This window comes from Dermacentor andersoni, chromosome 3, assembly GCF_023375885.2.
Source record: "Dermacentor andersoni chromosome 3, qqDerAnde1_hic_scaffold, whole genome shotgun sequence".
Taxonomy (NCBI): Eukaryota; Metazoa; Arthropoda; class Arachnida; order Ixodida; family Ixodidae; genus Dermacentor; species Dermacentor andersoni.
Genome location: NC_092816.1, coordinates 121,945,556 through 121,973,290, shown reverse-complemented (window position 1 = coordinate 121,973,290; position 27,735 = coordinate 121,945,556). Strand labels below are relative to the sequence as shown.

Below are 27,735 nucleotides of genomic sequence, written 5' to 3'. Positions count from 1 at the left end.
TATTTAAAAACAATATATATTTGCTGCATACTTATGAGATACCAATTATAGTCATTTTTTTAATCACGGTACCATGTCACACGCATGATTATAAATCCCTCTACCAATTTATAAAATCTACCCCAGCTTGCTTTGACGTTTGCACAGCGATTCTTTTTTTTGTATAATCTTGCTTAGTCTTGCGGCGTATCATGGCCACATGGCGCCAAAATTGGGCCTATATCCGTGGACAAGCGATTTCATCAGCTTATGTGTACGCCTATAGTTTCATGCCGTGATTTTTCTTTCCGATTAAAATGTCCAAGCAGTATGCCGACGAAACACTAGCCACCTCCGCGATCTGCTGGCCAGGGGCGTTCTAGCTCCCGGTGGCTCAGAACGACAATGCTATCCCGCCGCCAATCAGCGAGGCGCCGACGGCCGGCTGGACGACCCCCTCGACCACGGCTTGGGCGTCGCGCTCGTCCGAGGGCATCTGTATGTCCAGCCGACCTAGCAGCTCCTTGACCCACTTTTGGCAATTGTTGTCGGTCAGGTGGTAGCGGCCCGAGTCGCACATCTCTAGCACGACTTCCTCTATGCGCGCCTTCGGAACACAGTGCCTTCCCAGGTGCCTCTGCGGAAGACGAACGAGCGGGAATATTAGGTTATATTAGTAGTATAGCATAGTATAGTGTAGTAGAATATTAGTAGGAGGGTCTCAGACACAGACAAAGAATTACGTGCGCGACCAAATGTGCGTACTGGTCCATTAAATCACTTAAATTTCTGGCATGTTCCCCCAAGCGTTCATTATTGCAGCGGTCGGTTTCGCCCACATCAACCTTTCCGCACTTCAAGGGAATGGCGTATCTATAGACCACTCCTGCGGAAGAGTTGACGAATAGCTTCTCATGTTTTAGCTGACAACCTCTTTTTCTAGACCTGCAGATGCGTGGGCATAACTGTGCCAGCTTTGTGGGTGCGGAAAAAAACAACGGACACCCCTTTCCTGTTGGCCATGTTCTTGAGATTGTGCGACGTCCTGTGCAGGTACGACACAACCAAAGACTTATCGGTCTTCCGACGGTCATCTTTTCTTCGTGTTCCTAGTTTTAGTTTTTGAAGGAGGGTCTCAGACACAGCAATCAAGACCGAATAGAGGAACCCCGCTGCCAAAAGTCGGCTGGCCTGAATTTCAAAACTTTTCGGCACTAGTTACGGAAACTATTTTTGAAGGGACGTTTCCAAACAGTGTGACGCTACAGCTATATTTACTTTCGGAATGCGCTAAATCATATGGTAACAAATCCTTTTTTGCTCGAGGGAAGTAGTTCCAACAAACGTGTTTATTGCTGCGTCTGAGACCCTCCTTCAAAAGCTCAAACTAGGAACACGAAGAAAAGATGACCGTCGGAACACCGACAAGCCATTTGGTTGTGCCGTACCTGCACAAGACTTCGCACAATCTCAAGAAGATCGCCAACGGGAAAGAGGTGTCCATTGTTTTTTCGGCACCCTACAAGCTGGTGCAGTTATGCCCACGCATTTGCAACTCTAAAGAAACAGAGGTTGTCAGTTAAAACATGACAAGCCATTCGTCAACTCTTACACAGGAGTGGTCTATAAATACGCCATTATCTTGAAGTGTGGAAAGGTTTATGTCAGCGAAACCGGCCGCTGCATTAATGAGCGCTTGGGGGAACATGCCCGAAATTTAAGAGATTTAAAGTACCAGTACGCACATTTGGTCGCGCACGTAACTAAATGTAGAGGTTGAGAGGCTCGATTGGGAGAGACAAAGATTATCGGTAAGAGTGCCGACACGACGACGCGCGTCAGATTGAAAGAGTTCCACATAAAGAAATAAGGCAGAAAGGGTGTAAGCACCCCCTCTGTATCGCTTTTTTTATTAATTTGTTTTATTTATTGCAGACACTGTCAATCCCAGTGGGATTTTTACAGGTTGGGCATTTATTATATACGCACAAATAGCGATAAAAACAGGTTTACATAATCTCAACAAGGATATTTGCAAAGGACACGAAGCAGATATACACATATGGCAGGAAATAAAACAAGAATGATACAGTGCATTTGGCAAAAGGGATGAAATCGCATAGGCAAATACAGTGCTTATACAGATTTTATATTATACAACGACGTGAGTGGCGTGTTATTTCCGGCTAGCATAACCTAATTATTGCGCAACAGTTCTTCTACATGGGTTACAAATTTCGGCAACGATGTGTTAGTCGTTATGGAGGGATCCAGACTATTCCATTCTCTTATTGCAAGAGGAAAGAACGAATATCTAAAACAGTCAGTGCGAAATGCATATTCTTTAATTAAGTGTTAGAGAATGCTTATGGCGGGAAGGTCTGGTGTCAGCTAGGGATATTTACAACGAACAATGTATTCGTAATGCATTTTCTATTAATTGGAACAATAATTTTAGTCTTGCTAGTTTGGCGCGGTTTCGCAGAGTAGGAATGGAAGCTTGTTTTAGCAGTTGGGTAGGTGAACCACTATTCTTGTATTTATTAACGATGAATCTAATTGCCTTTCGCTGCACTCCTTCTAGTTTGTTAATAACCTGTTGTGTATAAGGAAACCAAATTGTGTTACCATATTCGAGAATTGGGCGAATAAAGGCGTTGTATGATAGCAGTTTAATTTCCGGTGGCGCAGCTCGCAGTCTTCTGAGGAAGAACAGCCGTTTTAAAGCAGATAGTGTGATACTGTTAATATGCGATTCCCAGCTTAGGTCATGTGAAATGATCAAGCCAAGATATTTATGCTCATGAACTCGGGTGAACGGTATGCTATCGATAGTCTATTCGAAGTCCGACCTATATTTATTGCGGATCATGGCTAAAAAGGCAGTTTCTTTTATGTAAAGTTCCATCTGCCACTTTTTACATCACATCACTTCATCATGAACGGCACTGTTTAAATCAACGAGATCATTCATAGAGTTAATTTTATTATAAAGAATGCAGTCGGCGGCAAAAAGTTTCATTTTTATTTCAATGTTAGAGGGCAAATCATTAATAAAAATAAGGAATAAAGTGGGAACAAGGACGCACCCTTGAGGCACCCCCGATGTAACTGTTGCAATGGAAGAAATTTATATGTTAACAACAACATACTGAAACGGGGTGGTTAAGTAATCTTCAATCCACTTGACAATAGAACCGTTGCCTAAAGTTGTTTTCAGTTTGCTGATTAGTTTTTGATGGCTTACTCTATCAAACACCTTCGAAAAATCTAATGCTATTAAGTCGACTTGTTTTTGATTATCAATGCATTGGGATAAGTCATGCGTCAATTCAAGTAATTGGGTTATGGTTGAAAGTCCCCGCCGGAAACCATGTTGGATATCCGATAATATTTGTGCTTGCTCTAGACAGTTCGTGATATGCTTTAGTATATGCTGTGATGATATTCCTACTGTGGACGTTAGCGATATTGGTCTAATTACCGACAGCACGTCTGCTTCCTGCTTTACGAACGGGGATTACTTTCGCTATTTTCCATTAATTTACAAGGCTACATGTTGATAAGGATGTTTTAAATATTAGATGTAGATATTTCGCGTTGACTTCGGCATATCTTTGAAGAAAAGTGTTAGGAATAATGTCCGGGCCGTTTCCTTTTTCTGTGTTTATTGATAGTAATAAGTTGAGCACTCCTGACTCAGTTATCGATGGCATGTCTAGCGGTCTCTGGTTGTAGTGATTCACCTCCGGAATGCGACCATCGTAAGCAGTGAACACAGGCTCGAAGTATGTGTTGAAGGAATTTGCAAAATTTAAATTTTATTCCTGAAAATTGAGTGTTGCTTTGTTTTTGGGTCTAAGATACTTCCATAATTATCCAGGAGAATGTTTTGAAAAATTAGGAAGCGTAACTGAAAAGTAATGTGCTTTCGCTGTAATAATCTTTGCTTTCATTTCATTGACGGCACACGTGAGTTTACGTTTATGTTAAGGACCTTTTTTGTTTTGAGCAATTTTCTTAGTCGCTTCACTTTGCGCTTCGCATGAATGACATCACGTGTTATCGATGAGTTATTTCTATTTATTTGTTTGGTTTTTTTTTGGTATATAGTTATTGATACAGTGGGATACAGTGGCTTTAAATCTTTCCCATAATGCTTCCATATCATTGTCGGAATAATTAGCGAGTTCTTCAAATGACTGATGCTCCAAAATTAAGTAATTATACTTGAGTCATCAGCTTTTGTAAAGTCTGGATAACTAGTCTTTCAAATAGAATTATTTGTTGTGGCATGAATGGGAGTAGTGCATAATGTTAATTTGTGATCTGATATTCCATCTAGCGCTGCTTAGAATGTTGGATGCATTGCCTTGAACAGGCGTGGGCTCGTTGACAACTTGTGACAAGTCAAAACTAAGTATAATACCAAAACAGATTTTGAACAAACAGAGCGATAACACATGGTTGGCCAGTCGATATCTGGAAGGCTGAAATCCCCAAGAAGTATAAGCCGGGTTTTTTGTACGTGAATTTCTATATACTGACATAATTATGTCATTGCGCGTTCATCTGCCAAAGGGCAATGGTAAACACAACCGACACTGATAGTGGTCGCACCAAAACTCAATTTGCAAAAAAGTCCTTCGGCATTCTCTACTTCTGGTAAGACAGTTAGAGGAATGTTTTTATTTATTAGTGAAGCCACTCCTCCCCCTCGCGTTAACCTGTCTTCGCGCACGATCACATAGTCGGGTGGAGCTATTTATTTGTCCTGTATGTCATCCGTAAGCCACGTTTCTGTAATCGCCATGAAGTCAGGCTCTACGCTTATAAAAATTAAATTATGGGGTTTTACGTGCCAAAACCACTTTCTGATTATGAGGCACGCCGTAGTGGAGGACTCCGGAAATGTCGACCACCTGGGGTTGTTTAACGTGCACCTAAATCTAAGTACACGGGTGTTTTCGCATTTCGCCCCCATCGAAATGGGGCCGCCGTGGCCGGGATTCGATCCCGCGACCTCGTGCTTAGCAGCCCAACACCATAGCCACTCAGCAACCACGGCGCGTTCTACGCTTATAAGACGAGACTCTTGTGTGCCAAGCTTATTCAGGATACTGCGCGCATTTACGTTTGCAAGAGTTATTTGTTTCGTTTTTGGGGCGGACGGGGCCGTAGGTTTGGTCCAATTCCTTGCTGGTTTTTTTTTTTTTTTGCTTTTAGTAGCACTTCTCTGTGCCTTTACAGATACCCGGCAGTTCTTTTCTTCATCCCACTGAAGCAATTCTCCGTTGATTCAGACTTCATTGTAAACGAGCGCAACCTTTGCGCCGGAATCTTTCATTGATTATACACTAACCCACGGTTATTTCCTTACGTCGCGTACTCTGGCAGAGAAGTCTTCACTGATCGTGTATTCAGTATCTTTGTCTTTGCGACAGTTTTTTAGCACAAGAGTCCTTTCATGGAAGTCAAGAAGTTTTAGTATTAGAGGCCTCGTTTTCTCGTGTGAAGGTTTTCCTAACCTATGAATGCGTTCAATGACAACAGGTTGAATTTCAAGAATGCTCTTGGCAATGCATTCATTAGGCGTTTGTTCAAGGGATTCACTGTATTCTTCTTCATCTCCTGGAATTCCGCAAACTAAAAGATTACACCGTCTCGAGCGATTTTCCAAATCATCCAGTTTTAATTCAAGCGAGGAAACGACCTTCTGCGGGTTGGTGACCTGGTTTATGCAGTCAAATATTTTTTGTCAAGGGCAGCCATGTTTTCCAGTTTCGCTTCAATTGCTGCAGAGCTTCAATTTCTGGAAGCGACCACTTGTACATTTTATTGCCCGTTAGTGTGCCTTGCCTTTTTTCTAGTATTTTATTGTTTTTCTGTGGCTGTTTCCGTTGATTGCCGGCACGTACGTTCATCGATGCGCAATGTTATTTTTTTCTCGATTGTATCGCTCCCTTCGCCTTCATTTCTGTCTTTCCCTTTATATAAGGTTTCCGTCTTCCGTCAATAAAATTTAGTTGACAGTCAGCGCTTGTCTCGTCCTTGTTACTTTGTGGATGCATGTGTTAGCGCTGTTACAATTTTCAAATTATAGATATAGCCGCATTATCGAACGGCCATGAACCAAGAGGTGCAGCCACAGCTCTGGCCGCGATCGACATAGGAGGCAAGTCGTAACAGACGTAACCTATGTTCAACGTGTTATTATGGTGTATGCAGCCTTGAACTCTATTAAGGTATCACTCAGGCGACAACAATCAGAGGTGTCTCCGTGTGCCATGCGATGTGTCGCACCAGCGTACATCCCACAACAGGCAACTGCGAAGCTCCAAGGAAATCTCACGCCTAGTGTAGGGTAGCGAACCAGACGCTCGTCTGGCTGACCTCCCTGCCTTTCTTCTCGTTCCTATCTCTCTCTCCCAAAAAAGACGATTTGCTAGCTTTCGTGCTCCTAATATTATCTAGGTGCGATTTTCTAAGCATTGTTTACCTGACATCGAGCTTTTCAAATTAATAAATTGGAATGTAATTCGATCAGAAGGCTCGTTGACATGGATAAAACTACCTGATGACAGCGGCCGCGAATATGCCAAAATACGGACGCGACACGCTGAAAGAATATGCGCACTCTTAGGTCCCCAGTGGTGCATGTGGAAGGGCACCTCGCCGGCTCGAAAGAGCTGTAACCAAACGACGACTCGTTGCAACAGCAACATTATTTTCTGAAATAATGCTTGGCGTCGGCCAGACAGCTTACCGGCGAGATTCAGATGCACGGGAGAAACCATGTGAACTATAGGGTTCCGGGCACACCTCGGAAGGAAAAAGAACGCACCTTCGTTTTCTTAGTCAGCACGTACAGTTTTCATGATACGTCCTCGTTCAACTTCCACCATGCAGAGCGTTAGTTAGTAAGCACAATAATCTTAGAACGCATTTAAACAGAATAACTTTAATATGCGTGCACGAAGAAACAGCTGACTTCGGCCATTCGCAGTAGTTGACCGACACGACTCGAATAAGGTTCACAGAGTCAATGAATTCGCTGCGGCTGAAGAAGCACTCAACATTCGCTTCCGAAAGTTACTTTTGTAGCCGCATACAGCACGGAAGTAGCCCGTTGACCTTGAGCCATCTTACGTGGCAGCAATCACAGACAGCGGAACTCTTTGGAATGGCAGTACCTCGGAATGATACCGCTACTGTTACGAGAAGCTGCGATCCGCACATACCAGGGCGAGGAGAAGAGCGGCGCGGCGCGCTGGTTTGAGGCTACGTGACTCCTCGCCGATAAAAGGCCTATTGACTAAAGCTTAAAAGTACGTGTCACCGGGCTAGTTTGTCCATACTTTTGACAAGCGCACACATTGAAGCCTAACTGCAACAAAATTGCAACTCTGGCTAAATTGTTTACGTATAAGTAGCATAAAGGTTTTCTTTAATGCAATTGGCATGCTTTGCCTACTTCAGCTGTTTTGGCCTATCTGTCTGTCCGTCTGGCCTCTTACGCCGACCTACTGACCCAAGTTGTCTACCAGCTTGGGTCACTAGGTATGCGTGCGCGATGTCGTCGAGGTCATTGCATCGTCATCTTTCCAGCTTTGTCATCCGACTCACGCCATGCCATCGTCGTCACGCCTTCTACACCGACCCGGTGGCCAACGTTGTCGAACAGCTTGGGTCATTAGCCAGCACCAATTCGGATCGAGGCGGGCGGCTATATGGCAGCTTCCATGGCTGATGATCTCCAGGTCATCAACATTCTGCGGTCGCTCATGAATGCCATTCGCGTTATACTTACCAGCATGAAATCTTCGTCTGCACAAAGCGCGCTACAGGTGCTGGACAATACAAGTACTGGACAAGAGTCCAGTACTTGCAGCTCTTGGTTGAAATCATGGCTCTCCAGAAGCCGTCGTTTCGTGACGAAGTCCGGAACGCATCGATATTTCAGTGGAACGCCAGAGGACTTAAGTCACGAATGTCGGACATTCGACAGTTTGTGTTCAGAAATAAGTTCCGAATCATCGTCATCTGCGAGCCCCTATCAGATAAAATGAGAATGTCCGACTATGAGTGTTTCATGCCCGCCACACGCGCAGACTGCAGCAACATCGTATTCATACGACATGATTTTACGTATGTCCATCATCCAGTATCACCTGACCAATTACGTATGTCTCACAGTGAAGAAAGGCAAGTTCACTTTCACAGTAGTTCGACCCTACATAGCGCTCTCAAGTCGGCTGGACTGCGAGCGGTTACGGCGAAGCACGACAGAGACTGCGCAGCCTTTGGTGATGGCTGGAGATTTTAATGCCCACCAACGTCTCTGAGGAAGTTCTAAGATAAACTCGAGAGGCCAAAGATTAGTGTCATTTGCCTCCGAACAAGAACTGTGCTTGTTAAATGATGGAAGCCCCACCCTTCTGTGTGGAACTGCCTACTGTAGCTGCCTGGACATCACCTTTGTTTCACGCTCCTTCACTGGAAAAGCCAGGTGGTTTTCGGATATTGAAACGCGGGGAAGTGACCACCTAACCACTTATGATTGAAGGGCTGACGGGCTCCGAGTTAGCCGGCGTAACACAATGCATCGACTGGCCAATGTTTAAATCAATTCTCGAAGACAGCTGTAGTGATAACTTATCCTCTAGCCTAGAGGACATCATAAAAGGTGCCCTAGAGGCTGCCATACATTCGCTTCCGAGAATCTATACACGCACCGAATACGACATTGAGCTGGAGAAGCTTCGTGCAATTCGTCGCCGTGCAGAGCGAAGATACAGGCGCACGAAGTCTATGCATGACTTGAGGTTGGCCAGAAGAACTCAAAAGAAAATTCAGCGTCGCATGGACAAACTTGCATCGCAATGATGGAAGTCATTCTGCGAGTCTTTGGATCCACGAAAACCTTCGTCTCACATATGGAGAACTGTTCGTGGTCTCCGTGGAACCCCTCAGCAGTGTCACCCTTTTAAGTCTTTGGCCCTTCACGCTCTTCACGTCACGCTCTTGTGAGCAATGTTTTGCAGGGGCGCGGATTCTAGCAAAGAGTAAGGATTAAAAAGCTCGGGAAGTAATTGAAGCTTTCTTTATCGGAAAGCAAGCATGTGCGTCAACGACCTATCAATATCTTTATATATGGCTGAAAAGAAATATTTAACCAGTTCGCATTGGTGCTCTCAGGCGAGTCCACATTTCACGACAGCGCTGAACGTCTTGACGTATGCAATTACAGTAAAATACCACTTGAACGAACTTCATTTAAACGAAGTATTCAGTTGTACGAATTTTTTTTTAAAACCCCACCGCCGCGCCATTGAACCCTATGCAAACGCCGTTCAGATTAACCAAATTCAGTGCAGTGCGCATTTCACTTCTACGAACAATTTCCGAGGCGCCATGCCATGCCTCCTAGGTAATACTGAGCACTTCAACAAGTATAAACCGCCCTTTTTGCCACGCTTTTTTACGTTGAGAACTGCGCCGACCGCGCTCCATTACTGCGTTACCGCTTACCGCCGCCATTTAGCGGTTTAGCTTTGAACTGGATTGGCTACCTAAGCCGTAGCCAGCCGAAACCATTGCTGTTTTTTTCACGTTTAGTGCGTTTAGTTGGCTCCACAGCCATAGCTAGCCAGAGCCAGAGCCAGCCACAGCTTCAGCCGTACTAGGCCTATTCGTCCTGGCCTTAGACAGTGACTCAGTTCACAACTGCTGCAGTGCTAAGTGCTAAAGTGCAGCAGAAGATCAGTGTTCTTTGCAAAGTGCTAATTAGCGGAACTTGAGCAGAGTGACAAATAAATGCGTTGAAAAACAATTTGACCACCAGTTCTTTTGTTTTTACATAATGGCAACAAGCTGTCGCGCGCTTGCTTATTTCAGTTTAGTGAACTTTCACTTTAACAAACTTTTCCCTGGGGTCCCTTGAAGTTCGTTCAAGTGAAGTTTCACTGTATTAGATGTTCCCTAATTTCCCCCCACCGATAGAAGCATCTTCAACCGTGCAGTAACAACTTTTGAAAAAAACGATAGATGTACGAAGCAGAAAAGGCCGGTGTGATAGAGCTTATCTGTAAGGGTACTAAATATGAAAACGTCACCGGCAACACTTCTGCACAGTTCACTTCTGAGCAAACGCACATCGCGTAGAACGAGCACATCTACACCCAGCAACGCTGCGACACATCGCACATACCACACACATACATATCACGGTTTGTAGCTTGCGAACACACTTCATAACATCAAGAGCACAGCTCGAACGTCGCGGTCACCACGGCCCATCGCAGCGGGCAAAACGGCTCACACGCAGTATAGCACACGCAGAATGGCAGCGATAACGAGGCGATAAAAACTTATCGCTACTGATTGTATCATTACTTCTGAAAGTTGCGAAGGGCTAGCGTTCACCACTTCGTGGCAACGATCCGCATACACAGAGTAGAAACCAAACGTTTACGCTGGGCGCGCCAATCGCACCCCTTCAACATGTGTGCTGCTTAGAATGCACGTGTATGTGATGGAGTTCTCTTCTGCGACGGACACTCGAAGCATGGTACAAGAAATCACGAAGTCGACGGCTTTAAATATTTCTTCCGACGCTATCGTAAACGCAACACACACTTGCTGCGCTCCGTCTGTTTCTGCTGGCGATCGCACGCACTGATGAGGTCTGGAAGGGTACTCCGGCTTGCTGCTTTCGATGACTATCTCCGTGGGTGCCATACAACTCTAGTAAAAATCACAGAAAGGAGAAAAAATAGACTGTTTCTGACGCGGCTGTAGCTTAGGCCTCACGTCCCCGCTTCGCTTCGCTTCGAGCACGCGCCATGTTTGCTGTGACGGCAGCCGAACCGTCCGCCTCGGACCAGCCAATGAGAGACGAGCAGGCGTGCGGACGGGGAAGTTGCGACCGCTCCTCGCTCACCAGTTGAGAGCCATCAGGACGCGGGCGGACGAGGGCGGAACGGACGGGCGGACTGACCATGTACGGGCCCTTAACGCCTGCTTCAACTCCTCCGCTGGTCTTCGCGATCGCCCCACGGATGAGCCATGCTTAACGCGTGCTTCATCTCCTCCGCGAGGCCGCCCGACATTGCACTTTCTTCGGGATCTGCCCAAGTATGGGGGGTGCTTAACGCCTACTTCAACTCCTCTGCTGGTCTTCGGGATCTGCTTAGGTATGGGGGAGTGCTTAACGCCTGCTTCACCTCCGCCGCGGGGCGGCCCGGCATTCCTTTATCTGCAGGATCGGCCCACGTATGAGGAGTACTTAACGCGTGCTTCAGCTCCTCCGCGAGCCGTCCCGGCATTGCACTTTCTTCGGGATCTGTCCACGCATGGGGAGTTCTTAACGCCTGCTTCAACTCCTCCGCTGGCCTTCAGGATCGGCCCACGTATGAGGAGTGCTTAAACCATGTTTGACCTCCGCCGCGGGGCAGCGGGGCAGCGCGGCATTGCACTAACTTCGGGGTCGGCACACGTATGGGGAGTGCTTAACGCCTACTTCACCTCCGCTAAGCCGCCCGGCTTTGCACTTTCTTGGGGATCGGCCCAAGCATGGTGGTGGATAACGGCTGCTTCAACACCTCCGCTTGTCTTCGGGATCTGACCATATATGGGGGGTGTTTAGCGCGTGCTTCACCTCCTTCGCGGGGCGGCGAGGCATTTCACTATCTGCGGGATCGGCCCACACATTGGGAGTGCCTAACGTCTGCTTCAACTCCTCCGCTGGACTTCCGAATCGGCCCCCGTATGGCGAGTGCTTAACGCTTGCTTCAGCTCCGCCACGAGGCGGCCCGGCATTGCACTTTCTTCGGGATCGGCCCACGTATGAGGGAGTACTTAACGCGCGCTTTACCTCCGCCGCGGGGCGTCCGGGAATTGCACTTTGTTCGGGATCTGCCCGCGTATGGGGAGTGCTTAACGCTTGCTTCACTTCCGCTGGTCCGCCCGGCTTTGCACTTTCATCGCTCCACGTCGGAGGTGGAGCTCGGATCGGCCGACGTATGGGGCATTACTTAACGCGTGCTTCACCTCCGACATGGGTCGGCCCGGCATTACACTTCCTTCGGGTTCGGCCCACGTATGAGGAGTGCTTAACGCCTGCTTCACCTCCGCTGGTCCACCCGGCTTTGTACTATCTTCGGGATCGGCCAACGTATGTGGAGTGCTTAACGCCTGCTTTACCTCCGTCGCGGATGTTGATGATGAAAAACGTTTATTGGCTCTATTTTGCAGTGATTTTTGCGGCTTCAGATGGAGTCTTCCATCTTCTCTCCAGGGTCGGTTCCCCTAGTCCAGGGCTCCACAGAGGGTAGCTGCCCTGCGTGCACGCCTTACTAGTCCTTGTTGGACTTTCAGGATGTCGCTGGATAGCATCCTCTCCCACTGTTCCGCACTCGGGTTTTTTATTATGGCTAGCCCATATGTTTTCTGGCAAGCCCATGTGGTATGGTATAGGGTTGGTTTGTCTCCACACCATGGGCACTTGCTCTCGTACTGCGTGGGGTAGATCTTGCTTAGCATGTTTAGGCACGGGAATGTTCCCGTTCGTAGCTGTCGCCATGCTACGGCATCTTCTCTATTTAGTTGTTTGTGAGGGGGCGGGTATTTTCGTCTGATGCCCCTGTAGTAGTTTAGTATCTCTGAATAGCTTTGGGCTACCGGCTCGGGTTCCTCAGCGGGGTCGGGATTGTTGGATTCTCAGCGGGGTCGGGATTGCTGGATGCTCCGTCGCGGAGCTGCGCGGCATTGTAGTTTCTTCGGAATCGGCCCCCACATGGAGAGTGCTTAAAGCGTGATTCACCTATGCCGCGGTTCGGCCCGGCCTTGCACAACCTTCGGGATCGGGCCACGTATGGAGAGTGCTTAATGCCTGCTTCATCTCCGCCGCAGGCCGGGCCGGTATTGCACTATTTCCGGTATCGGCCCACGTATGGGGAGTTTTTGGCTTACCACGCCAACGACACGAAAATTTGCTTGAACGGTAGAGGTATGCACCTTCGCTGTAAAAATAGGTTGCACACGTGAATTGGATATGAGCGAAGGCTCTCAAGTTTGGGTCTTGGTATCTCGTGTAGCATTCTGGTTTTCAACCATAGTGGCTTCGCGGTGACGTACCTTCATTCGGTATATGATAACTTGTTTCCTAAATAACGTTACGAGTTCGTGGTAGCGCTTTGCCATGTGTTTTGTCAAGTGTTTGTCATAGCGCTTGGTCACGCAGCCACGTCCGAGCGTAAAGAAATTCGACCCCACTCCGCAATACCGGCACGCCTAGGGACAAACGCACGCAACACGCGCAAAGAAACTTCTCCACAGTAGTGCCTAGACAGAGTCAGATATTCAAGAACCAAAATCTCCCAGATATTCTCTCTCGCACCTGCTCTTATACGCGCCTTAGCAGAAACGTCGAGCGCCTCGAGAAACGCCGATGTTCCGCTGCACTTACTAGCAAAGCCGCCGTCTTGCGCGCACGTTCCCGCGCCGCAGTGATTCGACCTACAGATTCAACCGCTGTGTACTGCGTCGCGATAGGACTCGCGGCAAGCCCATCTGCTGTCACTGAGAACAAACACGTATGCCGGATAAAAATCGTTTCGCGTTTTTGAACACGTTTCGGGCGGCTACTCACTGCGGAGACGTGACGAGCCACACAGCGCCGACGAACGGTGCGGCAAAGAACGTCGTTACGCGTTTTTATACGCGGACTGCCGTCTGAGGTGATATTGTTCTCGCGTTAAGTGAAGCATCACAGAACGTTCTGCGTTCCTTAACAGTAAGCGCGCATGCGTGCGGCTAGTGGTTTCACCGGCCCTACGTGTGGCCATCAGCCGTTTGATGTGCGCTAAGGCGTACGTTCTTCTGTCGAGCCTTGCTCACTCTCACGCGTCCCTCGAGCACACAGATAACTGCGGTAAGGGGGGTGCGTCCCTTTACTACTCAGGGGCTGAATCTTATAACGGTTCGGAAAACTAACCATTCACTTCGCCGCCTACGTCACTTAATGTGTCACTCCCGAGCCGGAGGTGGAAGAAGGGGTGGACGCGGCCAATGGACGAGAGGGTGCTACCTCTGAAGTGTACGTCATCATATGACGACCTAATCGCGGAACTGCAGAATATTTCTGCTTGCTGATTAAATAATAAATTTAAATTGAATACTATACGGCAAGTTCTCAAGTATAACCTTGTGGTGCAGGGCGTTGGCGCAGTGCCGAAGTACTTTATTAATATCATTGTTTTTCATTCTCAGCCGACAGGCGGCACCGCAAGCGCCAATGAGTTGGCAGAGCGCATCGCTATGTTGTCTGCTACCAGGAGCCTGCAGACGCACGCAACAGGAATGCACTGTCAGCACTTCCTATGTAGCGAACGCGACAAAACCGTGAATTGGTTCTTAGGGTAACATTTACTGGCCAAACATATCAATTTTCCTTCATCTTTCGCCCTTTGTCATCGGCTCGAACATCACTCGCTCGCCGTCGCGCTGCCGCTATTCCTGCGATGTGCCCCACGCGGCATCGCGTGATAGAAGCGATGGAACTTGAAATCGAACAGTAAGACATACGGGCCCTGCATTGCCTGCGCGAAGTAAAATTGAAGAGTGTGGTGCTGACGGTGCGCGCTGTACCGTGAAATTGAGGAAAAAAGTGTGGCACTCCCGCACTAGAGACAAAAGGGCAGCCAAATAAGAGATCTCCATGGTATCGTCCCGTCATGTCTGTATAGTTTTATCAGCCTAACGAAGGAAGCGCTGGACAAGCCTAGGTTGAACCCTTCTCATTGGCGAGCGGTGATCGGCGAGCTATTCACGCTGGGGGTAGCACTGCCAATTCGATCTCAGCATGCCAATATCTCCGTGGCATTGCCTTTGAAGTGAAGGTCAAGGGAAAGCTGGCCCAGCCCTTCTACCGGCGAACACAGTAATTGCGAGAGCAACTTCGTGGACAGTGTTGTCAGCAGAGATATAGGCTATTCCGATGAATGCTTCGCTTCCGACAGACCCCTGGTAGCTGCGCGGCGATTGCGATGAACCGCAGCGCGCAACATGCCTTCCTCAGCGTGGAATAACCACTGGTGCGCTTGCACACGAGTCTCCTCCATTTGATAGTAATCTGCAAACGCTCTAGTTAGAAAGCCGGCAGGGGCGGTGCAACTCATTATCCCTCATTTCTTCGAACACGTATCGCACTTCCAGCCGTGGTCGTCACTGAAAGAGCAACGCCAAGTAGACGACAAAGGCAAGTAATAGCCTCCGAAGCAACCAACGCACGCGCGCACAACGCCCGTGTGTCTCCGTGTTCGCACGACCGGCGCGTGCGGCCAGGGTCGCAAGCCAACAACCAAGCCACAGCAAAGGAACCCAAAGCGAACTACCCTTTCGCCGGTTCCGCTCTTAGCCAAAGACGGGTTCCCCGCTTTGGAAATGATTGACAGATGCGTGACGTAATCATAATTTCCGTGCCGCCCCGCTGTCTCTGACAGCCCCTGGCGCAATCAAAATTTTGGCCAATCAGATAATGCCAAGTGAACCGGTTCCCTTCCTAACCGTTATAAGATTCGGCCCCACAGCAGCCGCTTCTTTCCAATCCTTCCACATGGTGGTTTTATGTGCGACAATTGCATCGTTCGCTGTCAAAAGCACGTACATCGCACAGGGGTCCCTGACGTGCAAGGATTTATCGTACATATTCTGAAGCGCAGCGGCTTCACTCTGTAATGACGCGTTCGCATGGATTCACCGGAGTTGGAAATCATATTCTCAGGTCGTCCTTCGTCCGCGGCGCGGTGTACGTCGTTGCATGCGCGCTCGTTTCACACTTCTTTGCTTCTTCCAGTCCCACCTTGCGGCAACTTCCGCTGCGAGAGCACTGTCTATATAACACAGCGGAACAAAACACGAATACTAACGCAATGCTACACACACGACGCCTCTGCCACGGTACGAAACCTATGGAGTAGCACGTGGGGGCGCACACAGCCATAACAAAGACGCCATTGTGGCAAGACATGACCGCTTAGGCGAAAAAAATTATCGCGTGACTTTCTTCACACCTTTTCCCTAGCTCGCGGAGAGGGTAGAACCTCATTGGATTGGGAAAACGTTTATTGAGCCTGCAGGAAAGCGCACAGGCGCACTTCGGACGTGGCCTACGTCGTCATCGTGGCGGGTGTTCTGTGAGGATCCCCGCTCGCCGTTGCCGGCTCGCGAGGCTTCTGCCTAGCCAGCGCCTCGGTGACCTGCTGGACGGCCTGGAGTTCTTTTTCTTGGTCGTGGCTCCGCATTGCTTCTTCGAGCTGTGGTGGTATACGTCCTGAGTTAGCTTCGCTTGGAGGTTTGGAGCAATGCCATGGCATGTTCTCGAATGTGGCCGTCTCCCTGCAGCACGCTCTGTACTTGTCATCGGGCTGCGATTCTGGGTAGATCCTATGCAATAGCGCCGGGCTTGGAAGCGTTCTCGTTTGTAGTTGCCTGAACAGCACGGCCTGCGACCTGCTCAGCCCTTTGTAGGGTGGCGGGAGAAGTCTGCGGGCTAGCTGAAAAGCCTTGGTCAGTTCGTTATAGCTGGTCATCCTATTTTTGGCGCTGAACAGCGGGCGACCGTTGCCTTAGGGGCGGTCGGTTAGTCTCCGCGCTCAGGCGTGTGCCGTTTCCTGGCGATTGGCACTCTTCTCCGACGCTTATTCCGCCTGCACCAGGAACCACTTGATTCGAGTCCTCTTGTCGCGGTCTGCCTGTCGGAGCAGGATGTGTGCTGCCGTTGGGGCAATTCTTCCTTTGGCGTACTTCATCACCGCCTGTCTGGAGTCGCTGAGGATCGTGTGGCATTCTCAGTCTACGATGGCCTCAATTTTTTTGCTCCTCCGTGGCCGTAGACTTCGCACTGCAAATCATTTAAGAAGGAACGGAAGCATCACGGTGTTTGCCGAAAACTCCTCCTGAACGCATTGAAGAACTCCTTGCGGCAAAGTATTTCTGAAATAGTATAATTTAACTTCATATGCACTTCTAGGCTTCGATAAAGGGTAGCTCAGGGTTACAGGTAAGTCGGTCCGCAGATGGCGCAGGCGTCACCGCAAATTGCAGAGCAATGTGCTGCTTCTCTCGTGGGCTCCATATTTTGAAGTAGCTATATTTTGAAGTATATATATATATATATATATATATATATATATATATATATATATATATATATATGCGGAAACGTCGCGTTCGCAGTCGTGCCAACAAGGTTGATCCAAATGGGCCGCGAAGCTTCGGGCGAAACCAATTGTCAGAGCAAGGGCGCTAATGCGAGCAGCGTTTGAAGCTCGACTATGTGAAGAGAGACGAAACATTGAGTAAGAATTTTTTTCCTAATACAAGGAAACAGCTTGATTTCATTCAACAACATTAAGAACAAAAATTGTAATCTCATATACATCTGGCGAAAAAAAAGAAAGACAACTCTCTTTTTGTTTGATTCGGAACAATAAATACTTCTATTTCAGCCTCGGCTAGTAAGAGGGTGCTCACGTCGCTATCAATTCACCACTTCAGAAGTCGGAGCGCCACCTAGCGCGAAAAACGGGAAGCTTGCGCCTCGCCGCTTGGTTGGAGAACATCCCGGCTCCAGCCTTGCTTTGGTACGGCGGCATCGAGTGGCGACGTTGTGTTTGCAGAGCTTCTTTCACGTTTTGTGAAAGCGTCGACGTTCTTCTGTAGTTGCATACGACCTGCCTTAAATATGATTGAAGATGACTTCATTCCCTTGCCGTTTTTGCAAATGGGACGGTCAACTGACTTCTCAGAGTGTCGGATAACGAGCGACAATGCGTGGGGTTAACTTCATGCCAACACTGCGTCCGTTTGTCAGGCACACCACCGATGGGCTTTAAAAAAGGAAGGTTAAGTTAAGAACATAAAATTTTACGTAAACACCGTGGAACCTCCACTTGGCCTCATACGAGCTACGTAAACGCCATCCACGAAGTCGGGCATTTACGTGGTTACAGCATGGTTCACAAAAGCTATTGGCGACATTGCCGGAGAGCACTGTGAATGTGTGGCCGGATGAGTACTTTATGCCTGTCACATTCCCCGAACTCTTAGTTGTTGCATAGAACAGTAGATGTACACGTCCTAGCTTGCAAATTTGGTATTCGTCTCGTGCTGTTTCGCCAAACTGCTGTGTTGCATGCTCGTGGTGTACGAAGCCGTATTCCAAATTTCGCATGCGCTATATGTACGCGGTAGGTTATTCACTGTGTTTTTGCGAGCGCTAAGACCTCAAAGCTTACGTCAACCTATATTATTATACATTATATTAGCTTAAATATGGGCAGCGCGTGCGTCCTCAGGCCAGTACGTTCCCGCTCACTCGCGAATACTCATCAAGGCTGATAGCTGGGGGAATTGGTTCGAAGTCATGGTGGAAGAGAGCGAGCGCAACTTAACTGAAATGTACGGAAGAAAAGAAGACGAGCGCAGACTCACAAATGACACGAAGTACCTAGACTGGCCGCATCTGTTTGCGCCGTTTTTCACAAATCACTTAATCGTACTCGCATGTACTCAGAGTCACTCAGTGACGAGTGCGAAGGAAAACCGCATTCTTTATATTTTACAGCCTTAGCGAGACCTGCCAGCACGTCCCTGGCCTTCTGCTCAGCGTTGCAGAACTGGCAGAAGATGACAAGGAAATGGAAGTCGCCTGCACAGGCCACAGATCCTAGAATGCACTGTTAGCTGCCACGGCGTGCCGTCCGGGTTCGACCGCTTCACCGCAGCCGTCCACAAACTTCTCCTCTCCACATGAACCTTCGCGGGTGGAAATCTGAAGAAATTTTATTTCCACTTCCATAAGCTCGTGCAGCCGAAAGCGACGCAATTCGCCAGCATGTCACGCCCGAGCTGTGCAGTTTGCTTTCCAACCACGGAGACGGCGCTCACGAAGTGCCACCCCGCGGCCGGTTTTGGCGCATGCGCAGTCGTACTTCTGCAAGTGGTCAATTGCACTACTATGCAGCTCTTGAAGTCTGCAAAAAGGCGTGATCGCAAAATTCGGTCGCTTACATACGCCCTTCTCACGCGTTGTGTTGTTTTGCTTGTCAACATCTTATTTGCCACCCCTTGGCTACGCCACTGAAAAGCGCTCAGCCTTAGGTGGACGGTAAGTAATCTCGGAAGATAAAAAAATTCTATTTTGTGCCATTTTCCTACAGCGTCCCTGTGCATTTTCTGGGAGCTAAAGTGCGCAATTTATAATTTCTCTAATAGAGCTGAACGTCGCAAAGCGACACTGAGGCTACTTCAGAAACGCCGTAAGCAGTGTTCGGGATTAATCTCTGGAAAATTTTACGGAACTAAATCGAAATGATGGCCAAATAAAGACAATCGCTATATGATGATGATGATGTGTGTGGTTTAGTGGCGCAAGGGCCAGATATAGCCAAGGAGCGCCATGTCCGTGTTAATTAGTTTGCAGTGAAATCATGAGTACTATGAAGTTGGTGTGACGTGGCTGTAGAGGGGCCTTAAAAATGGTAGCGCTAAAGTGCGTAAAATCTGTATAATAAGATTATGGCGATGACTTATGGAGTGTACTATGAACAATAAGACACATTTAAAAAGAATGATATGATGTCTAAAGATATATCAGGTTATATAAGATATGCTAGAGCACTACTGCCTCCTTAGAGCCCTTGAAACACAAGGGCCTGGAGGCATGTGCTATTCAAAACAATTATCGCAGCGGCATCCTCTAGAGCGAGGATGCTCTACGAATTTAATGGGCTTATAACGTGTAGAACTACATCTTTTAAGAAGTCGAGGACTACCTTGGTGTTAAAAGCGGTTCATGACCAAGAAACATAGCCGGGTGCAGAGGGATGTAATAACGCTATGCTAGCGGAAAATGTTCCTTTCTTTCAGGTTCAGCTTTCCCACACTCCAAGAGGACATGGAGGACGGTCAGCCTCTCACGGCATCTGCCACAGGTTGGAGGTTCACTTCCAGTAAGTAGAAAATGATGGGTCCCAAATGTGTGTCCTATTCTGAGGCGACAGAATAGGACATCTGTTCGCCGAGATTTTCTTGGGGAGGGCCAAAAACCTAACTGTGGCTTAATAACGTGCAGTTGATTATTTATTTCTGCGTCCCACATGCGTTGCCAGTGGTTTCGCAGTTTCTTTCGTATGTAAGGTTTCAGATCAGTGAGAGGCGCCAAAGCAGTATTATTAACAGCAGGGAGTGTAATTGACGTAGCCATCTGGTCTCCCAAAACGTTACCTTCGATTCCCCTATGGCCGGGTACCCAGCATATGATGATTTGCTGGTTAGATAGATAAGCTTTGCACAGGTCGGAATAGACCTCAGTAAGTACAGGATTTTTATGTTTGTAGAGTGACATTAAGGCCTTCACCACACTTAAGGAGCCTGTATATATAACAGCTTTTTGGAGTTTTGATTTCTTTATATGCTTTACAGCCGACCATACAGCGTAGGCCTCTGCCGTAAAGATACTTGTTTCTGGATGTAGTATATCAGATTCCGAGAAGGATGGACCGACGGCTGCATAGGACACTCCGGCATGTGACTTAGAAGCGCCTGTGTAGAAGTCTGTGCACGAGTGCTTGTACTGAATTTCTAGGAAATGCATTCTTATTTCGACCTCTGGAGCGTGTTTTGTGACTTTTAGAAAAGATAGGTCACATTCTATCACCTGCCACTCCCAAGGAGGTAAGGGCTTGGTTAGGTGCATTAAGGGAAGCTAGAGGAGTGCGAGATCCATTTCATCGCCAAGCTCCTTCACACACAGCGAGAAAGGCTGTCTCATAGACGGACGGTTGCCGAAGAGTGTAGCATACGTCACATCGCTAATGGTATTAAAACATGTGTGTTCAGGAATGGAGTGCACTTTAATGAAATAAGTAAAGCTGACGTATGATCTCTGTAAGTGGAGCGGCCACTCATTCGATTCGGCATATAGGCTTTCGATCGGGCTTGTTCTGAAAGCACCAGTGGCTAGGCGGATACCTAGATGATGGACAGGATCCAGCATCCTTAGCGCGCTCGGGGCGGCAGAGTTATACACTACGGCCCCATAATCCAATCGTGACCGTATTGGGCTCTTGTAGAGATTCATTAGACACTTTCTGTCACTACCCCACGTAGTCTTGGATAGAAGTTTCATTAAGTTCATTGTTTTTAGACATTTGTTTTTCAGATATTTGATGTGCGGAATGAAAGTGAGTCTATCGTCAAGTATAATACCTAGGAATTTGTGCTCTTTGTTGATAGGAATTTGTTGTCCACACAATTCTAAGCAAGGATCCGGGACCAGGCCTCTCTTCCTTGTAAACAGCACACAAGAACTCTTTTGAGGATTGATATTAAAACCATTTTTCTCTGCCCACCCTGAAACCTTGTTCAAACCATGCTGTACCTGTCTCTCGCATACTGCGAGGTTACAGGATTTGAAGCCTATTTGAATGTCGTCCACATAGACGGAATACAAAATGGCCGGTGGTAAGGAAGCACGAAGCGTTGTCATTTTAACAATAAAAAGTGTGCAACTGAGCACGCCTCCCTGGGGTACACCAGTTTCTTGTGTAAAAGGACGTGACAGCACATTGCCGACTTTCACCCGGAAGGTTCGATTGGACAAGTAGCTTTTTATTACGTTGAGCATATTACCATGAATGCCCATTTCCGATAAGTCTCGCAAGATCCCGTACCGCCACGTTGTGTCATAAGCCTTTTCCATATCGAGAAATATCGATAAGAAGAACTGTTTATGTATAAAGGCGTCCCGGATATTTCCTTCAATACGTACAAGATGGTCGGTTGTGGAGCGCCCTTCTCGGAAGCCACACTGATAGGGATCAAGCATATCGTTCTGTTCAAGAAAATGGATGAGTCGCCGATTTATCATTTTTTCGAACACCTTACACATGCAACTTGTGAGGGCTATCGGGCGGTAGCTTGCCGCTGAGGAAGGATCTTTGCCTTGTTTTAGAACAGGGACCACAATGGCTTCTTTCCATGCGGTCGGAAGGTACCCTGCATTCCAGATAGTGTTGAAAAGTGTAAGTAGTGTAACTTGCGTGTCATTGTGTGTGTTTTTCAGCATTTCATACATGATTCTATCAGATCCCGGTGCAGAGCTCTTGCATGCGCTCAAGGCAGCTCTCAACTCTGCAATATTAAAGGGGCGGTTGAACGGTTCATTCTGCCGACACTTTCTTATGAGTGGCTTGCATTCTTCTATTTGTTTATATTTGAGAAAGGGTTTCGAGTAATTGTTGGAACTTGACACGCTCTGAAATTGCTCCCCAAGTGAGTCTGCTTGTTCAAGCAGGGTATCGCCTTGAGTGTTTACTAGGGGGAGTGAATAAGTTTGTCGTCCTTTTATCCTGTTAACCCTGTTCCAGACTTTCCCCTCCTCTGTATAACAGTTGATACGCGATAAAAACTTCTGCCAACTCTCTCTTCTGGCCTGTCGGCGCGTTCTCCTGCCTTCGGATTTTGCTTTCTTAAAGTTAATAAGATTCTCCGCAGTGGTAGAGGCGCGTAGCAACCCCCACGCTTTGTTTTGTTTCTTACGGGCGGTCCTACATGCGTCGTTCCACCACGGGACGCGCCGTTGGCATGCGAAACCACTTACTTCAGATATGCATTTAGATGCGGCATCTATAATGAAGGCTGTAAAATACTACACGGCAGCATCAATTCCTAAAGAGGACATGTCATTCCATGAGATCCTGGTGAGAGTTCGGAATTTCTCCCAGTCGGCTGTATCGATCTTCCACCTAGGAGCCTGTGGTAGATATTCGTTTTCTTTATATGTTCTCAGCAGTATAGGGAAGTGGTCGCTCCCGTAAGGATTGTTTATAACTTTCCATTCGAGTTCAGATAGTATTGACGGGGAAGCTAGGCTAAGATCAATTGAAGAAAAGGTATTGTTTGCAAGAGAGTAATAAGTGGGTTCTTTCTTATTCAACAGACACGCACCGGAAAAAAAAGGAATTGTTCAACGAGACGACCTCGCGCATCGACACGAGGGTCTCCCCACAAGCTGTTGTGTGCATTGAAATCACCCAGAACAACATAAGGTTCTGGCAATTGATCTATAAAGGATTGGAATTCATGTGTAGTTAATTTGTAATGTGGGGGTATGTAAAGAGAGCTAATAGTGATGAGTTTGTTTAGGAGAACAGCTCGAACCGCCACTGCTTCAAGAGGCGTTTGTAGCTGTAGATGTTGACACTCAATGCTTTTATGGATGACAATGGCAACACCGCCCGATGATGCGACACCATCATCGCGATCTTTACGAAAGGTTATATACTGTCGGAGAAAGTTTGTGTGTTTTGATTTTAGGTGTGTTTCCTGTAAACACAGCACTTTTGGATTGTGTTGGTGGATCAGTTTTTGTACATCATCAAGGTTTCTCAGCAGACCTCTGACATTCCATTGTATGATTTGTGTATCCATATTTAATGTAAATTGGTGTTGTGTATACAAAAACAAAAATGTTGAATTAGATTACAGAGCTCTTGCGAGGCCCTGTAACCGGGGTTTTGCCTTTTTTGGAGCGTTCGAGGGAGCCTCGCCGCTCCTTAGGCGCTTGGTACGCCGTGGGGATAGGTGTTGTGTCCATTGCCTCTTGTGAGGCGCCGGACACGTGCTCTTGCGAGCGGGAAGTTACCAGCGAGGGTCCCGCCTTGGAGGGCAAGACCCCTGCGCCCACCAGTCCGGAGGTCGACGGGGCTCCCTGGGGGATTTGGCTGCGCCGGCTGTTGCCAGCGCTGGAAGGGGCCGGGGAGGTTGAGGCAGCCTCGGCTGCGCCTACCTTCGTGGCCGCTATCGGTCCGGCGGGATCGCTGCGCGTAGCGCCGGATGCCGCAGATAACTCTTGTGGGGCCGGCAACCCAAGGGTAGCCTGGCCTGGTTGCTGGTTGGACGGAGTAGGCTTACCTACATCCACCCTGGGGGCAGGAGCCAAAGGTACCTGCTCGCTGCACGCGGGCTGGGTACTTGGCATAGGCCGCTGCGACGCTGCCCCCCGACGCGCCGCATCCGCATAAGGTGTGCTGTGGAAAGGTGAGCACCTCTTACGGGCTTCCTTAAACGAAATATTTTCTGTGACTTTCAGGGTAATTATGTCCTTTTCGTTTTTCCAGTTCCGACAGGAACGTGAGTAGGCCGGATTGTCTCCACTGCAGTTCACACAGTGAGGTGTGCCACTGCAGTTGTCGGAGGGGTGGCCCTGGACCCCACACTTTGCACAAGTTATTTGACCACGGCAGCTCTGCGAGCCATGGCCAAACCTCTGACATTTGAAACACCTTCTAGGGTTTGGAATATATGGTCGAACATTTAATCTGATGTATCCTGTTTCGATGGTTTCTGGCAGTACGCTGGATGCAAATGTTAGGATGAGATGCTTAGTGGGGATTTCCTTGTTGTCTCGTCTAATTATAATACGTTTTACATCAGTGACATATTGTTCTTTCCATCCTTCCAGGAGTTCAGCTTCTGTCACGTCTAGGAGGTCTGCCTCTGACACGACCCCCCGTGAGCTATTCGTTGTTCGGTGTTGTGTAACAGAAATTGGTATGTTACCAAATGTTACAAGACTGCCAAGCTTTTCGTACTGATGCTTCTGAGGGATCTCTAGGAGAAGGTCCCCGCTAGCCATTTTCGTTACTTTATAACCTGGCCCTATGGCTTCGGTTAAAGATTTTGTAACTATGAAAGGGGAAATGAATCTGGCCTGTTTTTCGGAGTTCTCGCTGTGCACAACATGGTATTTCGGATATGTCTCTCTTGTTCTGTTTAAGCATATGGTTAGGTCATCGGTGCGTCCCCTCTTTTGAGGGTGACGATCAAGAAGGCGGGGAAATGCGGGTGTTCCCATAGTATTTCAGTTTCTTTTCGGCAGCAATGGCGGCCACCCACCACGGAGCCCAACATGGGGACGCTGCAGGACTTAACGCGTTAGGCTGCATGCGCCAACCGTACATTGCCACTATAACCTAATATATAATACCCAAGGGAGGGCACATACACAAGCTTAACCCTTGCCGCCGTGGACAAAGGAAGTAAATGGAAAAGAGAAGAAGACAGGAAAGATCAAAAAGTGAGAGATAAAGGCGAAGGTTTGAGGAGACAGAGAAATGAACAGGCGACTACCGATTTCCCCCGGGTGGGTCAGTCCGGGGGTGCCGTCTCTGTGAAGCAGAGGCCGAAGAGGTGTATTGCCTCCGCCGGGGGGCCTTAAAGGTCCAAACACCCAGCATCAGCTCCACCCCCAGGATCCCCCCTTCCCCAGACACGGCTAAGCCGCGCAAGGCTACACGCGGGAGGGTCCAACCCTCGTGTGCTCGGGTACGTGGTGTCGCCACACACCAAACGCCTGCTGACGCAGACGCCCCTGCGGGGGACAATCGCTATAAAATTCGACAAATGGTCAAAGGGCCCTCTCACGCAGCTCCATTACAAATTTTAATTATACACTGGAGGCTCTAAAACGCCTTAGAAAATTCCACTTTCTAAAAAACAAAACCATGCAGTACACAATTGGCAACCTTGGCAATAAAAAAATTCATCACAATTTTTTGATGAACTTTTAAATATTATACTAGAGCTAAAGCTCACAAAATCGGTGTAATATGCGTGGGTCTCAAGTAGACCATGGCTCATATCTGAGAAATACTTTTGGATAATCCTTGCAAACATTGTAAGAACGTCGCGTCAGATAAACATTCGTACACCAAATGTGTCGGCTTCAAATAGTATAATAGATGCAGTTTACAGAACTGCAATATCTGCTTCTGATGCCGTGTTACGGGTTTGTAAACTTCGTGCTTCTAATTTTATATAAACATGCCATTTGCGACAATTTTTGTAAAACGCTCAGGATCTTACATCACAATTCTATTTCCTAGTGTTGCTAGCATCATTAGCCTCATTATTCCGGCCCCGAAGTATATGCTGACCTTGTACGAGTAGGTCTCCTCGAGGACGGTCCGCTTCTTCCAGCACTTTCGACCCGCCAGGTCTCCAGCGTGGTCCATGTCTGCGTCGCAGACCAGTACCGCGTCCTCGCCGTAGTCGAAAATCACCAGCCAGTGCTTCTCCCACGAATTGCCGCAAAGGCTTCTGGACGCTGAAGCGAAGTACGACAGCATATTCGCGCTTGTGGAACCCGTGTTCTGGATCGGCGCGGCGCAGAGGTAGACTTCGCAGAAATCGGAGTGCATCGAACCAGACATCGTTGTCTGTGTGGCCTTCCTTTCCCAGCGTGTCTTAGGCGGCGGCTTGCTTTTGCAAAGCGGTGGATAGTAGTAGCGTGCAGCAGCTGAAAAGCGCTGCCGTCTTCTTGGCTGTCGGCTGTTGCGGTTATTCAAACCAGCACGAAGTGCACGCGAAGAGCGTCAACACACGCCAAAAGCGAATAGTGGAATGTTAATCGCACAGTGTTATACCTAGACGGGCAGGTGCAGAGTGTACCACACAATGCTCGAGTGAGCCGAACGGCACTCTTCCGCTGAGGCGCCGCGTGTGGAAAAATGTGCGAGGGCGCTGCGAGCGAACTGGATACAGGACGTTTAAGCAACAAATAGCCAAAGAAAATATTTACGATAACTCTAAGGGAAGCTCATTGTTGTTTGAGGCCAGGACAGGTGTTCTGCGGAGTAAAACGCACTGAGCCAGATACTAGGAGATAGATTTGTTGTGCGGTACGTGTGGAGATTCGAAAGAAACGGCTGAACAACTGACACTCGCTTGTAAGCAACTTCACCCTGCAGTTAAATGTAACGGAGAACTATTCAAAGCTTTGGGTTTTAAAGACAGTGAAAGTAAAATAGACTTTGAACAGGTAGAAATAACTCAACGGAGGCTATCTGATTCGTGGATAATATCAACGCAAAAGTAAAGGAGTACATACATAGACTCTAAGAACAGTTTACACCCTCTGGCGTGCCCCTTGTGCCACACAACGATAATCGTCATCTGCCTTGATGCGTTTCCTTTCTTTAACGCTGCGAGCCAGGAACTTTCGAGTAACGAACGGCACGCGCGTTATCAGAAGGGGCACGCCAAAGGGTGTAAACTGTTCTTAGATGGCAAGTATGCATGCACATTGTACCATTCAAGGCCAGATTTAAAGGGTTGAGCCTCATTCATCCATCCATCCATCCATTGGTGCTGAGACGTCCGGACGCCAAGTTTCACCCTAGACGCCAGCGCTCCTTTCTTCCCTGGCGGAACAATTTCAACTCCAACAGGCGTATGTTTCCGCCGCTTCCCTTCAAGGTCGCGCCCGCGTTCAGTTCGCGCTGCGCGTGAAACGTCTCTTGTTTCCGACGGTGCCTCTTCGGATGACTGTAAATTATTATTGTGTTCTTAACATTCACAACAGTGATGGAAGCAGAAAATGGTGGATACCACCAGTGAAATTCTGCCGATTCACAAGAAAATGGTACGAAAAAAGCAGACGACAGACACGGATTACTGCGGTGCGCTGAACGAAGTAAATAAGTGGCAAACGAAGCGATCTCGTTCATTGATCACTCGTGAGTGTATGATGATTTTTACATGTAATCCACATGAATTTCATGATTACTTGGCATATAATTTTTTTATTCAAATAAAAGCTTTCACTTGTTCGACCAGCGCTTGTCCTGTCTTCTTTCTCGTGTTTGGATTGTGTGTGCGCCGCCCAAGAATGGAAACTACTTCTGCCGC

At 47.9% G+C, this 27,735-nt stretch overlaps 1 protein-coding gene across 1 annotated transcript; it reads right to left on the bottom strand.

Moving 5' to 3' along the window:
* On the bottom strand, positions 1–26,543 carry LOC126538728 (uncharacterized). The gene is made up of 2 exons (XM_050185459.3): positions 25,983–26,543; positions 1–616 (listed from the first exon to the last, which is right to left on the bottom strand). Exons 1-2 carry the CDS (start codon positions 26,256–26,258, stop codon positions 374–376), a joined length of 519 nt encoding a protein of 172 aa, XP_050041416.2. The 5' UTR covers positions 26,259–26,543; the 3' UTR covers positions 1–373.
* Positions 26,544–27,735: the final 1,192 nt, after the last annotated feature.

Bases quoted from the DNA above. Each gene is read 5' to 3' on its own strand.
- LOC126538728 (XM_050185459.3), bottom strand. From the start codon at position 26,258: ATGTCTGGTTCGATGCACTCCGATTTCTGCGAAGTCTACCTCTGCGCC. The intron at 617-25,982 runs GTCAGCATATAC...CGTCTTCCGCAG, and splicing joins AGGAGACCTACTCGTACAAG to AGGCACCTGGGAAGGCACTG.